At 35.3% G+C, this 20200-nt stretch overlaps 4 protein-coding genes across 4 annotated transcripts; 2 read left to right on the top strand and 2 right to left on the bottom strand.

The window, feature by feature from the left end:
- Positions 1 to 2880: 2880 nt before the first annotated feature.
- On the top strand, positions 2881 to 4046 carry Mp20 (Muscle protein 20). The gene is made up of 3 exons (XM_068289725.1): positions 2881 to 3011; positions 3164 to 3496; positions 3565 to 4046. The coding sequence occupies exons 1-3, from the start codon at positions 2982 to 2984 to the stop codon at positions 3754 to 3756; spliced, it is 555 nt and encodes a 184-aa protein (XP_068145826.1). The 5' UTR covers positions 2881 to 2981; the 3' UTR covers positions 3757 to 4046.
- Positions 4047 to 6234: 2188 nt separating this feature from the next.
- LOC137577548 (putative leucine-rich repeat-containing protein DDB_G0290503) lies at positions 6235 to 9198 on the bottom strand. The gene is made up of 4 exons (XM_068291041.1): positions 7278 to 9198; positions 7119 to 7215; positions 6613 to 6836; positions 6235 to 6537 (listed from the first exon to the last, which is right to left on the bottom strand). Exons 1-4 carry the CDS (start codon positions 9096 to 9098, stop codon positions 6382 to 6384), a joined length of 2298 nt encoding a protein of 765 aa, XP_068147142.1. The 5' UTR covers positions 9099 to 9198; the 3' UTR covers positions 6235 to 6381.
- A 66-nt stretch (positions 9199 to 9264) lies between these two features.
- LOC137577988 (putative leucine-rich repeat-containing protein DDB_G0290503) lies at positions 9265 to 15037 on the bottom strand. The gene is made up of 6 exons (XM_068291588.1): positions 13322 to 15037; positions 13156 to 13252; positions 12722 to 13092; positions 9916 to 11724; positions 9754 to 9850; positions 9265 to 9681 (listed from the first exon to the last, which is right to left on the bottom strand). Exons 1-6 carry the CDS (start codon positions 15005 to 15007, stop codon positions 9308 to 9310), a joined length of 4434 nt encoding a protein of 1477 aa, XP_068147689.1. The 5' UTR covers positions 15008 to 15037; the 3' UTR covers positions 9265 to 9307.
- A 2669-nt stretch (positions 15038 to 17706) lies between these two features.
- Positions 17707 to 18529, top strand: LOC137576483 (uncharacterized). Its single transcript, XM_068289628.1, has one exon. It carries the CDS (start codon positions 17771 to 17773, stop codon positions 18473 to 18475), a length of 705 nt encoding a protein of 234 aa, XP_068145729.1. The 5' UTR covers positions 17707 to 17770; the 3' UTR covers positions 18476 to 18529.
- Positions 18530 to 20200: the final 1671 nt, after the last annotated feature.

Raw genomic sequence — 20200 nt, 5'->3', positions numbered from 1 at the left:
GCTGTAGCCCCATCTTTAATACTTGAAGGTTGAATGCAATTATGATAATACAATTGTCAGCCATCTGCAGGGCATATTAATTAAATTTTATTCAAAAGCAAGTTACCCAAGGGCGAATTTAATTCACTTAACGATTGTCAGTCGACAAAAAATATATATACATATGTTTGTATGTTTAAGAAAAAAGAAATGTAAAAACGTTTATTAATTAACGAATGGCCCTAAACACTCGTCTTAGGCCCGCGGCTGCCCAGTAAAAATAAATTCAACACGCCATCAGGCGGGAATGTGTGAAGAAAAAAGCAAGAAAAAAAGCACAAAGAAACAACTAAGAAAACGCCTGGAAAATCTCATTTGCTGATGCTGACGCAGCGCAACTATTTCGGTGTTTTTCCTCCTCCTTCATCGTCTCTTGCTCTTGGCTAAGTCCACCTGTCAGCAACGACCCAAAAATAGGTGAGAGAGAGAGAGAGCGAGAACGCGAAGGCGAAGAGACAACCCAGAACACAATTTTGCCTTGCCATATACGTAAATGTAGGAAATTTTCATCTAGTTATCGAAATTGTATCCGCTCTAGCAGAGAAAATGTTATCGCTGCATCCATTTAGTAGATCACTCGCCTCATGTTTGGCCTCGGGACAAGGTCAAAAATGATTTCATTATACGTTTATTTATAGTTTCTCTTGTTTTTGTATTCCATCTGATGTGTTCCATGCTTTTTCCATGTTGAGGGCATGAACTTTGCTCTGTCTTTTGCCTCAGGCATTCATGTTTTTCCTTAGCCATCATTTAAAGTGCTTTTCAATAACACAAAGAGCATAATTCATATTAATTGTCGGACCAAATTTATATATAAACAAAGTGTATATCCATATTGACCTTGCGCATTTCAAATATATTTCATGATGTTTCTTTGCCAATTATGTTTTTCGTTTCAAATTTTAAAATGAAATTTACCATAATATATTACTAATTATAATTGTCAAATTAATTAGTATGTGTGCGTGTAGAATTATGTTTTCACTGGAATTTGGCCTAGTTTGTCTCTTGTTTTTATATTTCTCCCTTTTATTTGAACTAAATCAGACTAAATCATTTCGAAAACTTAAAGACTGTACAAGGTGCCACAAGTGATTTGGCACCTGAGACTGACAAGTAAAGTTGCCATCCATTTATTACTTACCTATAGCTCACATCAAGGCTAAGTCGATGCAAATGACACTAAAAACGATGCACTGGCTCATCGTCCACAAATAGCAGCTCAGCACAATTCCATCTTGGAGCCCATATGGACATACGGCATCCAGATGTGGGTTACAGGAACTTAAGGGGATTCATAGTCCACAAGAAGGTCCTGAAATTCGGACACCAACCGGCTGGCAGCACAACTGCCAAATGAAAACTATCCTCGCAGACTAAAAAGGATTTGCCTTTCAGGTCTGATTCTAATTGGTAGGGCTTGACTAGTCTTTTCGGTCTCAGCAGATGACGATTGAAGGCTTACCCGATGAACCCTTCTGCGGCTTTGCTTTTTGAGTCATGCTTTATATGTCTTTCATCAATTTCCATTCAAACATTGTCCAAGTCTAGACAGATTTTGAATATACCTAACAGAAATAAAGAAAAACTAAAAATAAACCATAGCATCTAAGCTAAAATACTTTGTTTAAAGTGATCTGATTTAAAGTTACCCCTCACTTATATCTTGTGTTTTTTTTTTTTTTTGTCACCTGGAACTATGTATATTCTAGTGTTTATTTGCTAATGGGTAATAAATTTTAAAAATTTAAAATACTCAAGTTTTTTTCAGCTGGTGAGGACTTCTATATATTTGTTTGCTTCCAAAACTTATTGTGAAGGAAATATATTATATAGTTTTTGCCATTATATTACAATTTTAAGTAGTTTTAAAACTTTGACTTTTAAAAAGTCAGCTTATTCTTTTGTCCTCAAAAAAAGTTATTTTTATGTTGCCGAAATTTCAATGAATTCGATGTCTAAAACACTTTTGTAGAACACAAAACACTTAAGAAAATTTATGGCTAAAAATGTCAAGAAATTGAAATAGATTTATTATTTAATTGCCATTGATAAAATGCAGCTTAAACTAGTTAGAAATTAATATAAATTTCCCAAATAGATTTTCTTAATCAATTTCAAAAAATATATCAATATTTCCGGCAACTCGTAAATATATGTAATTAAAATTTCTTCTCGAGGATTCCAGAACTGTTTTATATTTGCAATATTTATTTTATTATTTTATTTGCTTAATTGTTTGTTTAATAAATCGATGTTTACTTTAGAAATGTTGACATTGTGCTTGAATGTGACTTAATCGAAAATAATCTACTTATGTTTATATTATATTCAATTATTCAATGCCATTTTTAATTATGATTCAATGCAGGCGAAATTCATAATGGCGATTACAAGCAACAAATTGTGGAAAATACGAATTGAAGAATTTTCATTTTGAAATCATTTTCACAAGCAACATTGTCCGAAAAGTGGAAATTATTTATGATAACAAACGAAAGATATGTAAAAATTTACTTAAAGGCGCGCGTCTATATTCGCCAGCGAATTTATAATTATTAAACAATTTTTCAGAGTTGTTATTTTTTCTAATTTTTTCTCAATTTTTGTTTTTTTTTTTTTGGTTTTTTGGTCTGCGTTTGTGATGATGATCTAAAATTAAAACGCACGACTCATGCGAGGCAAAGTCGGAGAAGCCGAAAAAATTTATAGAATACGCCCACACAACAAAGGAAAAACATCGAGAAATAATCTCTCACATAGAGGCGACTCCGAATTCGGATATATTTTTGGAACAATATACATGAATACCGAAAGATTGTGGTCTTGCGCTTTAAAAGACGCATACGCCCCGTGGCCAGGCATCAGTTAAGGCTTGCTCGAGCTTTGGTGAAGATCCTTTTTAACGTGAAAACAAAAAGTACCACAAAAACAAACTAAACATGTCTCTTGAACGTGCCGTTCGTGCCAAGGTGGGAATATATACCAAGAAAAGTGAAAAAATAATTTAAAAAAGAAAAATGTTAAAAAAAAAACTCAAAAAGTGAATTTAAAAGTGCTCGGAAAAGTGTTTTTTTCTAACAAAATGTTTGTTTGTTTTTTTTTCCCTCGGATATTCATATAGATTGCCGGCAAGCGCAATCCCGAGATGGACAAAGAGGCCCAGGAATGGATTGAGGCCATTATTGCCGAGAAATTCCCCGCTGGCCAGCAGTATGAGGATGTGTTGAAGGATGGCCAAGTTCTGTGCAAACTGATCAACATTCTGTCGCCCAATGCTGTGCCCAAGGTCAACTCATCTGGTGGCCAATTCAAGTTCATGGAGAACATTAACAACTTCCAGAAGGCTCTGAAGGAATACGGTGTACCCGATATCGATGTCTTCCAGACTGTCGATCTCTATGAGAAGAAGGATATTGCCAATGTCACCAACACCATTTTCGCTTTGGGACGTGCTGTAAGTTCCCCTTAAACAAATTTCTCGTAGGTTTTCGTTGGTGTTTATAAGTGAAACTCTTTTGATAGACCTACAAGCACGATGACTTCAAGGGTCCCTTCTTGGGCCCCAAGCCCGCTGATGAGTGCAAGCGTGATTTCACCGATGAGCAGCTGAAGGCTGGCCAGACCATTGTTGGTCTTCAGGCCGGTTCCAACAAGGGTGCCACCCAGGCTGGTCAGAACTTGGGCGCTGGCCGCAAAATCTTGCTGGGCAAGTAAATTTGCTAAAAGTATTTTTTGGAGTTGGAGTTTAAATATTATTTCATCACTTTTATATCTCTAAATTACTTTTGTAAGTTTAAATCACATTAAAAAAAAAAACAAAAAAAAAAAAAACACAATTCCTCAAAACACTCACACAAAAAAAGAACATACACAACACACACCAAAAAAAGCAAGGCAAAGTCTGGTAGAAACGCCTTAAAATTAAGTATATATATTTAGCTAAGTTTATTTATTATATCAAAAAAATAAAGTAAATTTGAAAAAAAATAATCATCGACAACAAATTTCGATTCTCCAGCTTTTAATCACCTCTATAACCTTCAGAGCTTTTTTTTTCTTGTTGGCTTTTGTGTGGGTGTTTTTCGTTTTCTTAATTTTCTGTATATATATACACATATTTGTCTATACATATCTATCTTATAGTGAAACTGTTTTGAATGTTTACAACTGTGTGCAAATTGTATTCCAACGAAGCGTGTCGAGGTCAAATGGAAATTTTTACGAAAAAAATCAAGAAAAACCTCAATCGCCCCTTGGCAGCTGCTTGAAATTCTTTCAGCCAAATGCAGGTGTGATAGATATTTTTGGCAAAAAAAAAAAAAAAAATTATTTTTCTTAGATATAGATTGTGTATTGTATATAGAGATGATAGTCAGCAGACAACTTGAGAGATTGGTTACGCCTTTTATTTTTCGAGAAATTTCTCATAAATATATTTCCTTTAATTTTGCGTTGTACTTTTGGCTAGCAATTCAATTGCTTAGACACTTAATAAGTTTTTTCTAATTGCAGCGAAAAAATGTCCATAGAAAAGCGTGCCAAAACTGTTTATACAAATGTCGTAGTTCCCTGCTCTCTCTTGCCCTCTTGTCCACTGAAATGAAACATGAAGTATCTTCTACAATTGATCATGAATTGGTCAATTTGAATTATAAAGCAAATGGCATGCCTTGTTGGTATTTTCGACAAAAGTTTTTTTTTTTCTGTTTTATAGTTGGTACATATTTTGAGCAATTAGTCAAATGTTTCTGTTAATTACTGACATGGGTGTAAAGCGGTATATATGCCATTAACACATATGCTTTTAAGGACTGTCTGTGGGGAATAGAGAAATCGATTTCAATCAAGTGAAGTCGAAATAAGTCCATGGGTGATAGGGTTCTCTTTTAATGACAACGATAGAGAAAACCTCTTACTAGTATTAGTTTAAAGTTTCTATCAAAAACTATAAAGTTATAATGTCTCTTCATCGAACTATGTAAGTACAGTGTTAGAGAATAACTCTCAACTTTAAACAGGAAAGATCAAAAGGCTTGCCATATTTTTAAAAGTCAATGATAGTCAATGATTCTGATACCTAACAAAAACGAAAACAAATCTAAGTATAAACCTTGATTAGTTGACTGGACTGTACCAATAAAATGTTCTATTATTTGAATAAAACATTTGCAGATGATTTATTGAGTCTTAATAATTGTAAAAGGCTTGTGAATTGGAAACAAATTAAATTATTTCACTGCTGAATTCAATAACTAAATCCTTTTGGGTCTCGTTGTCTGTCAGTTTCTTAACGATGATGAACAGCTTAAGAACTCGGCGTTACAGGGATTACAAAGAGTAGAAAGCCAGCGCAATTTGTTCATGTAATAATAACAATACTAGTCTGTCCGTGTATGAATAATGTCGCTCCCTCTCGCTTGCACCCACATGGCCAAATGGAACAGGACACTTTTTCGTACATGATATAGCCAGTAGCATCGATTTATAAGACGCTATCTTGTCACACCGAGTATAGAACCCATGATTGCATACACTTCATTGTTAGTCATCGACTTCTAAATCTTATTGTGTGTGAAAACATTAAGGCGCAATTCAAACAAACGGCCCTCAAACATTGAATGTCTTATCTAGCAGTTAGGGACAAAAAACCATTAAGCAAATTTTACTTAGAAGCTTTATATGAATACTTCAACAATTGAGAGAAAACTTCAATGAAGCAATGCCAATTTTTATTATATCCTCTTTGCGAGGGTATACAAACTTTAGAGAAGTGCAACAATGGAAAATGGCCAACCAATAAACCAACCAAAATTGTTTTAAGAAAATACTTTTAGTCATTTTGAAACAAGCCAATTTATATCAGCCACAGATTGTATATTTTCAAAGAAAAATATGCGTTGGTGTGACAAAAAGCCAAACAATTCCCCAATGCCCTTTGCTGCAAGAGTATAACAAAAAACAACAACCAAACTAAAAACAAGCAAATAAATATTCAACTTGACACTGAAATTGTGAAAGATATATGTCCACAAATATATATGTAGTACATATATACATAATTTCATATGTATATTTTCAGTTTTGAATATATCTTATGGGACCATTAAGAGACCAATTTTTGATCCGCTATGTGGCACATTTAATAGATAGGAAGTCCCATGTTATTCGAGGCATTTTTCTTGCTTAATTAATGATCTTGATTTTTTTTTAGTCATATATTTTTTTTTTTGCTTTCAAAGATTCTTTTATATATGTATGTATTATAGTACAATAATTGCTGGAAATGATGCAAGTTTTCTTTTGATTATATATGAATGAAAAAGTAAAAGAATCGCCTCTTTACTGAGTACTTCTAAGAGTTGAAAGAGCTTCAAGTTTGGCTTCCAGTTGTTGCATAATATTTCTTTGAGTTTGTACATTGGCCTGCAACTTAGAGACTTTCTCCACGGTATCATCAAAGTCGAGCATGAGACTATGGTATTGCAGGAGACCGCCCTGCAAAAATTAGAAAGAGTTTTTGTGTGTGTGCGTTGGTGTGTAAGGAAGTCTACAATTTTCGAATTGACTTACCTGAAAGGATACATGACGCACTTGTTTACGTGTTTTATCACGTTGAAGCTTAAGATGTAATATTTTTTCACGTAATTCCAATTTGTATTGGTATTTTGCCTTGTATGCGGCCTTGACCATCTGCAATTGTCCGCATAAATCAACGGTTCGCTCTCGGATATGGGCTAGCAAATGCAATTCATTATAGAACTGAGAATGCAAAGAATGCAAGCTCCATGATTTCTCTAAAAATATGAAAGGATTTCTTTATTAAAAATTGTTTTTTTTTGCTTTGAAGAATCTTTGATAAAAGAGATCTATATGTAGAAATGTAGTTGCATTAACTTCACCTTCACCATTATAGGCTACTTTAAATTAAACCAAATCTAAATCATTTTGATTTATGCTAAAAAATTAAACTATAAGTACTCTAAAGAATGAGCAAGATGACGAGATTGGTAGCAACTGTTTTTTTGGTAAATTATACACTAAAAACAAACATCTCAAGGACTTTCTGTAGATGTTACCTTCGAGTTTCTTTTGCAGACTTGTGCATTGATTTTGCACAAGAAGAAAAGTGTCCATGTTTACATCTTCGTTAATAGTTGCCAGGCGACCAATTTTCTATTAAATAAAGTAAATAGACATTAGCTAAACTTATTGATTATAACTACTAATGGGCTTACCTCATCGTAACGTGCTAAAGTATGATTTTTGGTAATGAGATGAAAACGCAAATCGCTAACTTCATTGCGTTTGTTATTGAACAAACGCATTTCACGTTCTACAACTTTCCTGAGAAGTTCCGAATCCTTAGTTACAATGGTCTTGTATATCAAATCCGACAGACGTTTATCCAAGTGCATGGACATATTTTCAGCACTATGTAACTCCATTAAGACACTGGCTAAGAGATAGGCACTCTGAGTCTTCGTCTCAGCTGCACGTTTTCGAATAAAATCTAATTTCAAAAGGGCCTCAAAATAACGATGTCTGTCCTTTATTTCGAAGCTGAAACTATGTTCCTCGATATGACGAAGCATTTCATTACGTCTATAGTATTTCACGGTTTTTAGATTCAATGCATTGTTACGATATTTCTCTACTAAATGTTGTTCCACAACCTTTTGCAGCTCTTGGTGAAGCTTCACAATGTCAAGACGTTGAGTGAACAGGGCTTTGGAGACAGCCGTATCGGCTTCACTCACAACATATTTCAGTAGCGTTTGCAGAAAGTCGGAAACGATTTGATCACTGACTTGTACTGCATCAAGGTTGTCACTTTGTAAGGAGTAATCTCTTAAAACAGTTTGCGATAGGTTAAAATTAAGTTGGTTGGGGTCGTATTCAAGTTCATCTTTTGGAAGTCTTGGCGTTGGCGTTGGTGTTGGCGTATCGTCCATAGGCAGATCATCCAGGGATAGAGTGAAATTACTTTCTCCATCATCTCCGATATACTCCTCAACTTCCCCAGTAAAACTCTCGATATAAGTTTCTGAAGAGCTATGAAGAGATTCTCCTGTTAGTGGGTCAACAAAACGACCAGTGTCTTCATAATTGTTGCTTATGATGCTTTGAGAAGGCTTGGCAATTTCATCATCTTCAACGCTAAGGGATAATTCGGATAAAACGGGCATATCTTCGAGGGCTGCGAAAATGGTTTCGGCGAAAGATAATCTGATATGGTCGTCGCTTTGCTCAGAATCGCTTGGGGTTTCAGATGCTGATATCTCATCTTCCACCGCATCTAGAAGTAATTGATCGTAATTTTCGCATAATATACTTGATTCATTTCGCCTGTTTATTTTTTCCGATTCTCTTTCTTGTTTATTTAAAACTTTCATTTCTTTGTATTCGAAGTCTCGTTTTAGCATCTCTTCTAATCGACGCTCTTTTCGCTCCTGATCGAGTTGTTCTTTCAATAGACGTGCCTCTTTCTTACGATACTTGATTTCCTCAATTGTGGCTATCGAGATATCGCGTACACCAATATCCTCTATATTGTTTACTCCAGCCGTTCTTTTTGACTCTAGAGTTTCTTCAGCAATGACTTTGACCTCTGTGTCCTCTTGATGCTTCACATTGAGATTCTTTACAACAGATGTAGTTTTATCCAAGTCTCTTGGTATTTGCTCCTCCTCCTGCTCTACTTTGTCGTTCAGTGGAACAGAGGATTCTTGTTTTTTCAAGAGACGTGCCTCTTTTTTACGTTTTTTGATTTCCTCAATTGTTTCTATTGAAAGATCACGTTTACTAATACCCTCTCTGTTTGCTAGAGTCGTTCTTTTTGGCTCTATATTCACACCTTCATCCTCTTTGAGTGGCAATATCTTCACTTCATTCACCATACTTGTTCTATTTGACTTTTTCTCTGCATCTAGAGTTTCTTCAGAAATGTCTTGGACCTCTGCGTGCTCTTGATACTCCACTTTGAGATCCTTCACAACAGGTGGCGTTTTATCCAAGTCTCTTGGTATTTGCTTTGGATCCTCTTTTACTAAATCCATTGTTTTATTGTGTTTATTTTTTTTTTTTTATATTTTATTTATTTTTTTTTTTGTGTTTGGATTTTGTTGTGTGTATTCGTGTTGCGAGTATAGTTTACATTAAATGTTTAGTTAGTTGTGTAAGTTGATGTGGCTAATGAAGACATACAAAGTTTACATAGCTTACTACATAGATAGAAAAATGTTATTTGTTTTTTATTTAAAATCGACTACAGATTACGTGACTCAAAGTAGGCAACACGGGCCGAAAGGCTTTTTAAACTTTCCCTTAATTTAGCTACACTAACACGTTTCTCTTCCACTCTCTGTAGAGTCACATCATAGTCGGTCATTAGGGCTGGCATCGACAGGATGCCCCCCTTGATAGAAAGTTCCTTATGTCGTTGTTGTATGCGTGTCCTCTGCATTTTTGCTTCATAAAGACTTTCACGTAGTTCCATTTGTCGTTCCTGCTTTGTCCGCAAGATGGATTTCTCTTCTTCTAGCATGTCTGCAAGGACCAGAGCCTTTTCGTGAGTGTGTTCTATCTGATGTAGTTCCACTTGATGGGTGTTCAGAAGCTTCTTCAAGTCAACATTTCGTTCTGTGGAAGATCGTTTAAATATTGGGTTATGCTGACTTCAATATATGGTATACATATGTTCAAGTATCTCACCTTCAATTTTCTTATCCAATGCCAACACCTGATTCTGAATGGCAACAAAATCACTGATCAATAGGTCCTCCGTAACTTTTTCTAATTGATGAATTTTCTAATGATTTTTCCATAAATTAACCATGTATATTTTAATTTTATTAAAGGATAAAGGATACTCACATCTGATATGCGAGCTAGAGAATGTTTCCTGGTGATGAGAAACAAACGAGCATCACTTATCTCATTTCTCTTATGCTTCATCGTTTTCAATTCACGATCGACTATACGCTTTAGAGAATCGGAATTATTTCGTATCAGATGATGACGCATTGTGTGCTCCAAATGAAGTTCACTGTGCTTCACAAAAGTTGTGGCATATTGCAAATCCATTAGGACACTACACATAAGTTTGGCATTGTTGCGCTTAGCTTCAGCATTTTGTTTTTTAACAAAATCCAAATGATTCAATACCTGCTTATAGCGTCGATGTTCGTAATACTCAGCCGCAGGCGGTAGGGTTTGGAAGACACGATGGATTCGCTGACGTTTATAATATTCACAAGTTCGGGCATTTAAAAATAAGTTAAGTGATTTCTCCATCTCGTAGTTTTCTATAGATTCGAATATGCCTTCAATAAGTTTATTTTTATCACAATTCGTCCGGAGCATATTATCGGCAGTGAGTAGTTCTGATTTCGTTATCACTTCATTAAGCAGTTCCTCGAGAAAATCGTTAGTAATTTGATGTACTTCGTTTTTTACACTTTTTGCTAGTTGATCCTCATCACTGCTGTCCTCCTCCGATCCTATATAGCGAAATTGTTGAAAATTGACAAATGAGTCAGCACGAGCCTGCTCGTCTTCAGCTTTGGCGATTTCTTTGGGTGCTTCGTCACTATCATCAAAGTCCAACATACCCGAAGATGTCTCGCTCAATGCCATTTCCTCTTCTACTTTCTCGACAGGTAACTCGTCGGCGCTCGATTGTGAACTATACAATACATCGCCAGTCAAAGGGTTAACAAACACTCCCACATCAATCCCATGTGATATCATGATAGAGGAAACGGCTGTTACAACACTCACGCTCATTGGATCATCTTCTGATTCGGAAATATCGGACATTACTGGCACTTCAAAATCATTAAGAAAATCTGTTTTCATTTGCACGGTGTCTAGACTATTTGCAGATATTTGTTGCCACAGTTCTTGGTCTGATTCCCCCGATGAGCCATATGCACTTAAGTTTTCATCAAAATTGGTACCAAACCGTTCCACCACAGTGTCCAAAATGTTGCGCTCCAGCAAACTCTTATGTCGATATGAAGGGCGGTTACGTTCATCGTAATCGGAATCAAAAACACTAGTAACATCACTACGATCATCATCGTCCTCGGCTAGGTCTTCTACTTCAGGTACCACATCGAAACCCACCGCCGAAGTGCTGCTCTGTCCAAAACGCCTGTTGACACGTTCTTTGCGGTTTTGTCGTTCGAGTTTTTTCTTCTCCTCGTCCGTTAGTTGTTCGGACTTGCGGGTCTCAACACCTTCATATTCTTCGAGCTCTTGGGTATTTTCGATAGGCATCACAGAAGCCTCTTCTTCAGCATGTGATTGTTTCTTTAATGTACCTTTAGCTTCACCATCATCCGGCTCTTGGACTACACTTAGTTTATGGCCAGATTCCTTTTGGGACACTTTACTCAGTCGATCGCCAGATCCTTTTAGCGGGGGCTCAGCAGAGCTAGCTACTCCTGTCAGTCTATGACTGGATGGATCTTTCTGTTCGGCTGAAGACTCAGCTGTCTTGAGTTTCTGTCGGGACTGCTTAGGTTTTGCTTCAAAATTTTCATTCACTTGTTCTTTTTCTGGTCCTGGATTCTGATTTTGAGTTGCCTCTTCAGCAACTGTGTCTATTGGAACATCCGAAACTGCGACAACTGGCAATTCTTCCTTGGACCCAGACATTTCTACCAGAATTATGAGTAATTAGTGTATATTGTGTCTTAATGTATAAGTGTTTCTTGTGCGGAGAGTGTGGTGTAAGTGTATGAGCTAGAACAAATGAAATGAATGTGTTCAAATTTGTTGATAATATTCCCCATGTTAACATTTTCGATTCATCAAATTTAAATAGACTGCCCGAATGTAGGCAATAGAAATATTAAATTCGCAAATACACGGAAAAATATCAAAGAAGCTAACATCGGCTATGCCGAAGTTTATATACCCTTGCAGTCCTTGACAATAATAATTTTACATGTTCAAAATTTGATTTCTGCAACTCAATTCGTCAATATACAAACAAAATAATTTTACTCTTTATACTACAATTTTTTCTTCTTCTTCCCTCGTTCCCTAAGCAAAGCAACGCACGCATACACATACAGTTCATGTAGCGTTGCGTGTGTGTGTGTATGCATGTACTCTGTTGACTTGATGATGACGTAGTAGGCAGCAAGCAGCGCTGCCGGCAGCGATTGAACCGATTTATATTGACTGTAACTTGTGTTCTATTTATCCGATCAGGGTCAAATTTTGGGATCTGAGATTTTATATCAAATTCTATTATATTGGTAAATTTCATGGGGATACTCCAATTTTTGCAAAAATTTTTGTTCCAGAGTTATATGATATAGTAGTCCGATCCCAAAGATTTTCATACTTTATCTCACCCGGGTAAAAAAAAAGCTCCCAAAAAAAAATTTCATCCCGATAGTTCTTAAGATGGCTGAGTAAAACGCGTACGCACCGACGGACAGACGGACAGACGGACATGGCTATATCGACTTAGCTTCTCATGCTGATCAAGAATATATATACTTTATGGGGTCGGAAACGTCTCCTTCTGTGCGTTACAAACATCTGACCAATTTTATAATACCCTCTGCAAGGGTATAAAAAAGGGGAAACTCCACGCCCATAAAATGTAATTCACTTTGCTTAATATACTATACACAAATATTTATGTTTATTAAAGAAATTAGATATCACGAGATTCATAGTACTCAATACGACCGGACACGCTTTTTAAAATTTCCTTTAATTTGGTTACACAATTTCGTGTCTTTTTAACTTTTTCCACAGTTGCGTCATAGTCATGCAGCAGAGCTGGCATCGATAGTATGCCACCTCTAAAGGATAACTCATTCTGCTTTTGATGTAAATCGGACCTTTGCATTTTTGCCTCGTAGAGCTTCTCACGTAATAAATCTTGCTCTCGCTTTAGATCCACCAGAATGGATTTCCTTTGATCTAGCTGCTCAGCCAAGACTTCACTCTTTTCGAGATTTTGCGATCTCCCATGTAAATTGATATTATAGATATTTAGCAGTTTCTTCAAATCGACAGTACGTTCTGGAAAAACGAAAGTTTAGCTCAACTCTCGGTGGAACAAGTCTCGAGATATCTGCTATTTACCTTCAAGTTTTTTATCCAAAGCCAACACTTCATTCTGTATGGCTATAAAGTCATGAATGCACAGGTCATCGGATATGCTATCTAGTTTTTTGATTTTCTGCAAAGTAAGAAATAAATATTTTATAAATTGTTTTTCCTGTTTTATTTTTTCAAGAAGTCTACTCACTTCTTTTATGTGGCCCAAGGTATGCTTGCGGGTTATGAGAAAGAGACGAGCATCGCTTATTTCATTTCTCTTCTTTTGCATGAGTCTCAGTTCACCATCTAGAATTTTGCGTAGATATTCCGAATTGTTGCGCACCAAATACTGACGCATTGTTTTCTCCAAATGACGTTCGACATGTTCGACAATAGTTTCCACAAATTGCAAATCCATTAGGACACTACACATAAGGTGAGCATTATGGCGTTTAGACTCAGCATTACGTTTTCTAACATTATCCAAATGATACAATGCCTGTGAATAGCGACGATATTCCTGAAGCTCTTCCTCTGGCGATTGCTCAATGATATTACGAAATTTTTTCTGACGCTTATGAAACTCAACTGTACGAGTATTTAGATAGCCATTGCAAAACGTTTCATCCCAATAGTTATCCACAGACTCGGTTAGACTATTTATTAGCTTTTCTTTGTCACATTTGGTTCTCAGTTCATTATCCGTTTGTATTGTTTCCGATTTCCTATGTATCTCATCAAAAAGATCGTTAAGACAGTCAGAAATTATTATGTTTGCCTCTTGTTGTTGGTTAATAGTTTGAAGATATTTTTCCGAGTGTCCGGATGTCTCTACAACTTGATAACCTTGAAATTCAACTAAAATATTTTCGAGAGCATCATCATCAGAATCCTTAGAGCTCTTGGTATTGACAGCAGCATAATGATCGTCGTCCAAATCATTATCATTCGAAAACTCTGGCATAGGCAATAAATCACTACTACTACTTCTACTAATTGTTAATTGCTCTTCTTCGGGTTCTGATAACACCGACTCTGACTCGGAACTGGGTAATACTTCGCCAGTGAGAGGATCAACAAATTTTCCCACATCCTCATTGTTACTCTTTAAGATTTCTTCTGGCGCAATCGGCAAATCATATTCTTGTATAGCGAACTCGTCAAATGGTGGAAAAACAAAATTGTTCAAGAAATCTGTTTTCATTTTTATGGAATCCTGCGATGGCTCTAAGTTGATTGAAGCATTTGATTCTGATTCATCAAGCATCTCATTCCTATTAAAATCGTCGTCGTCATCGTCGTCACTGTCTAACTCATGGATAATGGCTTCTTCATAGTCGCGATCCAAAATGCGTTTATGACGGGGTCGATATTGGTTGCGACGTTCAACCTCATACTTATCTCTGCTATAAATATTTTTTATGACATCTATCCGTTCATCATCATCATTATTATTATCTTCTGCCTCAATATCTTGGGCGTGTTCTATTGTGTTTTCAAAGACAACACTTGACACAGATTTGGATAGACGTTTCCATTGCTTCTCCGGCTTTAGTAATGGTCTTGCACTGCTTAAATCATTCGCAGTGGTTGGAAATACCTCTTTGATGACAGTTTCACTTTCCTCATCAGGAGGAATTACAATAATATCATTTTCATCCACATCCACGCGTTTTTCTGTCACTTCGTTAGTCTCTGTTTTATTTTCTGACTGCTCGGTCTGTTCTATATTCTGTTTAGATGACTTTTGTTCTATTTCCACATTTTCGTTGACATTTTCTTGTAACGCTTCATCCGTTTTCTCTACTAATCTTTCCTTTATGGCTAGTGATTCAGCTGTTCCAACGCTTTGATAATCTGAAGAGACTGCTGCAAATTCTTCCGATGAATACATGGCTCTTTTTTTTTTGTATTTTTTTTATTATTTTATATTTTTTTTGTATTTTTTATTTTTTTATATTTTTTTTTGTGTTTTATGTGTGTTTGTTGTTTTTTTTATGAACTTTATGTGTTTAGTTTAGTTTGGACATTAATAGCAAATATATTAAATATTTGAATCAAGCTGTCTAAAAGTAGGCAACACTTTTTAGAGATTTGGGTCATCGAAAGGGGAAGGACGTAAGAAATTCATATGCAAATTAGTACGAACCTAAACAAAATTTCAAATTTTATGGCTTTTAATAATAATAATAAGGTTTCATAATCAATAATATTCTGATGACACTTGTCTTCTCAGATGTATTAAATTTATAACTAAAGGTATTAAAGCGATTTACTTTAACTAAACAAAGGAAATTGTAAATGAAAAGCTTTTTGATTATATTTTATTTACAAGTGGAATTTATCTTTTATTGATAAAAAAAAAAATACTCTTTATCCTCAAACGAAGAAAACCTTACTGAAGCATACAATTTCTTTAGCTAAATTTTGTTTACATCCAAATTTTGGGCATCTTTTGCTGTAGCACCTGTGGCTTTAAAATTGATAGATGGCTAAACTTTATGACATTGATTAATTTTTAATAAATATGACAAAATTGTTTCTGTTCTTGAGCAGCAACAGTTGTCTGATTAACATAAACAGAAGCCATTGAACCACACTAAGTCAAGTTATGAGCAGAACGAAGTTATCATACACTTTCCATATACATATAAGATTCTTCTAATAAGTTATTTTCTAGTCCGTTTTTGAAATCCAACATCTTGCAAGTTTTTTCCATATGTACTCCTTGCAGATTTTTCTAACAAACTTTGCTACTGTAAACAGAATTTGCGCACTTATATGACAAAAACTTTTCTGAGGGCCGTAAACATAAGTTTTTTTGTTTTGTTATTAAGAGAAAAAACACTTTTAAACTTCTATGACATAAACTTATAATTTCAGTCGAACTTGTTGTAACTGAAAACGTGAGTAGATAACCAAAGTGTGCTAAAATAAAATTATTATAACTTTGGACAAAAAAAAACGAATTTAACCAATTTTCTCCCACATAATTTAACTAAACTAGTTAGAAACTGAAACATTTCATTATATTTTGGTTAATCTACTTGTAATACTTTTTGTTATAACATACTTATATACTTGATTAAAATTTATCATCCTGTTTGACGCCAACTTTTACTTAGAATCAATATGCCCTTATTTCCGTTTATTTGATTTTCTCTCAGAGCACTTTGCTGCATTGTTCGATTTGCATAGTAAAAGAAAACGAAAATGATTTCCACTGCGGCATTTTGAAGTGAGTTTTTGTTGGAAAATTTATTATCAATCGACAACTTTAAGGTGAATTGAATGGTGGATTCGGTTAAATTATGCATAAGGCTTTTTGCTCTTGCTTTTTGCTCTCGCTTTTTGCTCTCGCTTTTTTTGCGCTTTGATGTTTGAGGACATTTGGGAATCAATATTGAATAAGCCAAAATCCTTTTTACTCTTTTGCACTTCAATCATTATTCGCTCACTCCTTAAAGCTCTTCTCTGTTTTTTTTTGCGCTTTCTATTTTAGCTTGCTAAATTTAAACCCAAAATGTTTATTGACTTTTAATAACAGTGGTAAAGCGTAGCAGATAAAGTAAGAACGGAGCTAAAGGACATCTGCCCTTTACCACTTAGTCCGCATGCAGCTCACGTTCTTGTGAACTAAACTTTGGGACTCGACAAAGACATTTATCATTCAGTAGCCTCAAAAGACAAAAAAAAAAAAAAAAAAGAAGATGAGAATCCTTGAATCCTTTTTTGTCTCGGTTTTCGGTTGATTTAGCCGAAAGTCTTAAATGGAATTTACTTGGCTTAGCCCAGCCGGCGTTGAGTTGTTGCAATTTATTTGTTTATTTTTATAGATATATATTCTGTTTTGTCATAAGCCAATTGACGCCACTTATAAACTTATTTACATACTACGAATTGCCATCGATAATTACAAATTGCGCTGTGTCTGAGCAGGGATGGGATGGAATGAGATGCGATGCGATGCTTTGCGATGTGATAGAATGGAGCAGCTTATCAGCATCTCGTATGAATCGTGCATTATGCAAGTCGAAAATCGCACAAATTGCGCAGTCTGAAAATTGGAAACGAAAGATTCAAAGATTTCTTTAGATTATTTCTTGGAAAGTACTACAGCAACGGGTATATTCACTTTGTTTATCAATTTATAAACATTTTTCATACTTTGGGATCTTTGATTATTGCTGTATCAAGTGAAAGAATTTAAGAATGGCTTAGCTTTTTAATTTCATAATTTTTTCATCTTAACTCTCAAAGGATCGTGATCTTTTTTAAATAAAATCCAAAGAGAAGTATTAAATAGTATAAGAAGTAAAGTTTATAGTGTATAATTATACTCGGTTTTGTCCCTTGTTACCCTAGGCCCTATTTTTGTTTTGCTCATGCTTATGTTTTCGTCTGCAGTTTTTTATTTTCGCCTTCATTATCAGTCACAATTTGATATTTTAATTACATTTAGACGTGGGAGAGCAAGACAGACAGAGATGGCTATACAGAGAGCTAGAGCAAGAGGTGATAATTATTTTGCCATATGAAAAAAAATAAATGAAAGGTTTCATAGAAAGTCTCTATCGACTGGCCCAGTCAGTCTCTAAAAGTCAGTCGTATAGAAAAGATCGAGAAAACCAATAACAAAATTTTAAATAATTTCATAATGCGTAGCATAATATGGCTGCTAGGTATCTGGGCGGTTTTGGGACTAGTCCAAGCCAAACCACTGACTCTGACAGAAACTGAAAGCAATGCTAGCAGCAGCAGCAGCAGTAGCAGTTCCAGCAGCGAGGAACAGGATGCGGGCAGTTTAATTGTAAGTTCTGAAGGCAGCAGCGACGAAGATCGCCCAAAACGTTCTATACCAGATCCAGATCAAGATATTACACCTCGGACCGTTTCTTGCGAAGGGCTGGTCCCTAATCCTCAAGATCTATTGGAATATGAGTATCGCCGAGACAAACGCAGTCCAAAAGCAGATAGTTCTGGTTCCTCTTCGGAGGAGGATCCAGCTAAGGCAAATACCAAAAAGAAAGTTGATAGTTCAGCTGAAGATACTTCCTCATCGGAAGAGCATAAAAAGCAGAAAATTGGCGAAAAAACAACTGTAACAAATGCTGTTCGACGCAAACGACAGTTGCTTCACTCGAATGAAAACGATAAACCCAGTGTGGAAATCGAAAGCACTGAATTTGGCACAGATGATGCAGAACCAGAGAGAGGCAACTTCGAGGTGGATAAGGTTCTAGATTTGGCGGCTAAAGCAGCTTCAGACAAGGACAAGGCCAGCATTGAGGATTATGCCCAGGGCTGTGAGGTTATGGAGGTGTCTTCCAAAGAGGCTAACGAGACAACCTATGTAGAATAAAATACTAGAAAACTTTTAAATAAAACCAAAGCTTTTGCAAACAAAAATAACAAATAGATATATGTATATATGGGCGCAGGGTGGGCAGGAGCGGTTTATAGGGTAATAAAGCGACTTCATTTCTCTTTTAAATATTGCGCATCTTGATTTTTATTGTCTTCTTCGAAACCAAAATGTAAAAATGTCTAAAAATTTCTTGTAATAGTTCTTAGTTTCCCATTACCGTAAAGAAATTGATATATATATTTTTTTATTTTGTTTATTGTAAATTTCACTTTTATTGGGCTACTGACCTCTTTAAACCGTGCCTGGCCTATGCGTGTGCATATGTGTGTGTTGCCTTATCAGCTGCTTTTTGGGATTTCGCCTGAAAATGATGTTCTATAGCCATGTCATCGGGCCTGATAAGTGTAGCCTCTTGTCTGGACGTTTTTTTTTTTGATTTGCCCCCTTCTTCGCTTCACCTTTTCTTATTCTTGGGCTTTGATTCATGTCAGTTGCATGGCAATTTATTTATGGAAAAACTTTGCTCCGTTTTTATAAAAAGCAAAAAAGGTAATTGCCATAAAACTCAGTGTTAACCTACTGCAAAGAGTTTAAAGCCCCTGTGCTTCAAGAAAATATTTATTCATTGAATTTCATTGTTTTCACCAATCTAATCTGCTTTTTAAGTCGATTGATCCTAAAAGTTTTGGGTGATTTTGAATTGTCGGCAACTTCTTGTATTAAGACGTCGTTTAATCAAGCACAAGCACTTTGAACCATTTAACATATAGAATAGAAGTCTACGATGGTGGGCATTACTCACAGTATCTCATTTTAGGTAATAGTTTCTTCTGACCAACATCATTTTTACTACCCATTTCCATTAAACATTAGGTCTGGCCATATAATTATGAGACGCAGCTTCATTTGCTTTTGACACCTTTTCGTGTTGTTTGGGCTGTAGCAGATGACAGGTGATAAGGCACGTGCAAGTGTTTGTTTTCGATTTGTATAGTTGGATATTTAGAGTATGTGTAAGATGCGAATAGGCACTATATACATACATACATACAGATATAAGTATATAGACATTGATTTGGCAGACAAAGATTTTCCTTACGCAGTGATGAGAGAAAATGCCAACAAGTGAGAGAGAGAGAAAAATTAAAAAAAAAACTGCAATAAAATAGAAAAAACCAAAAATTTCTTCTTGGGATAGAAACGTGAATGCAACGAGGCAAAAGAACTTCTCGAAAAAAAATGTATTTTAGTTGGCCGAGACAAGTGCAGTTGAATGCGTGGAATCGAAAGAAGAAGAAGAAGAGAGAAAAATTTCAGTTATTTCAAGCCCTTCGCAAGAGGCTAAACTAAATTATATTTGTAAAATAATAGAAATCTTATAATTATTTAATTAAACTTGCAACTAAATAAAGTTTAAAGTTGATAGATTTTTTATGAATTTTGATCAATTTTCAATTAAATTTTTAAATTGTGCAATGATTATATAATATAACGGGAGTTTTCAGTGTCTTAAAGTGTTGAAAACAAGAAAACAAAAAACAAGCAAAAAGGGTTAAAGATTTTATATAAAAAGCCGGCAAAATAAATAAACAAAAGTAATATTTATAATTTTTGACAGCCAAAAAACTTTTTGAAAATTTTGCCCCCAAGAAAAAAGACAGAGAGAGAGAGAGGAAAGAGAGACAGAGACGAGATAAAACTCAAAACCAAAAGACTAAA

This window comes from Drosophila tropicalis, unplaced genomic scaffold (assembly GCF_018151085.1).
Source record: "Drosophila tropicalis isolate 14030-0801.00 unplaced genomic scaffold, ASM1815108v1 contig_593, whole genome shotgun sequence".
NCBI lineage: Eukaryota > Metazoa > Arthropoda > Insecta > Diptera > Drosophilidae > Drosophila > Drosophila tropicalis.
This window is presented reverse-complemented; position numbering and strand designations above follow the sequence as displayed.

Bases quoted from the DNA above. Each gene is read 5' to 3' on its own strand.
- Mp20 (XM_068289725.1), top strand. From the start codon at position 2,982: ATGTCTCTTGAACGTGCCGTTCGTGCCAAG. The intron at 3,012-3,163 runs GTGGGAATATAT...ATATTCATATAG, and splicing joins AACGTGCCGTTCGTGCCAAG to ATTGCCGGCAAGCGCAATCC. The intron at 3,497-3,564 runs GTAAGTTCCCCT...CTCTTTTGATAG, and splicing joins TTTTCGCTTTGGGACGTGCT to ACCTACAAGCACGATGACTT.
- LOC137577548 (XM_068291041.1), bottom strand. From the start codon at position 9,098: ATGGATTTAGTAAAAGAGGATCCAAAGCAAATACCAAGAGACTTGGAT. The intron at 6,837-7,118 runs GTAACATCTACA...TCATATTTTTAG, and splicing joins TCTGCAAAAGAAACTCGAAG to AGAAATCATGGAGCTTGCAT. The intron at 6,538-6,612 runs GTAAGTCAATTC...TAATTTTTGCAG, and splicing joins TGCGTCATGTATCCTTTCAG to GGCGGTCTCCTGCAATACCA.
- LOC137577988 (XM_068291588.1), bottom strand. From the start codon at position 15,007: ATGTATTCATCGGAAGAATTTGCAGCAGTCTCTTCAGATTATCAAAGC. The intron at 13,253-13,321 runs GTGAGTAGACTT...CTTACTTTGCAG, and splicing joins CCTTGGGCCACATAAAAGAA to AAAATCAAAAAACTAGATAG. The intron at 9,682-9,753 runs GTGAGATACTTG...GATCTTCCACAG, and splicing joins ATTGGATAAGAAAATTGAAG to AACGAAATGTTGACTTGAAG.
- LOC137576483 (XM_068289628.1), top strand. From the start codon at position 17,771: ATGCGTAGCATAATATGGCTGCTAGGTATCTGGGCGGTTTTGGGACTA.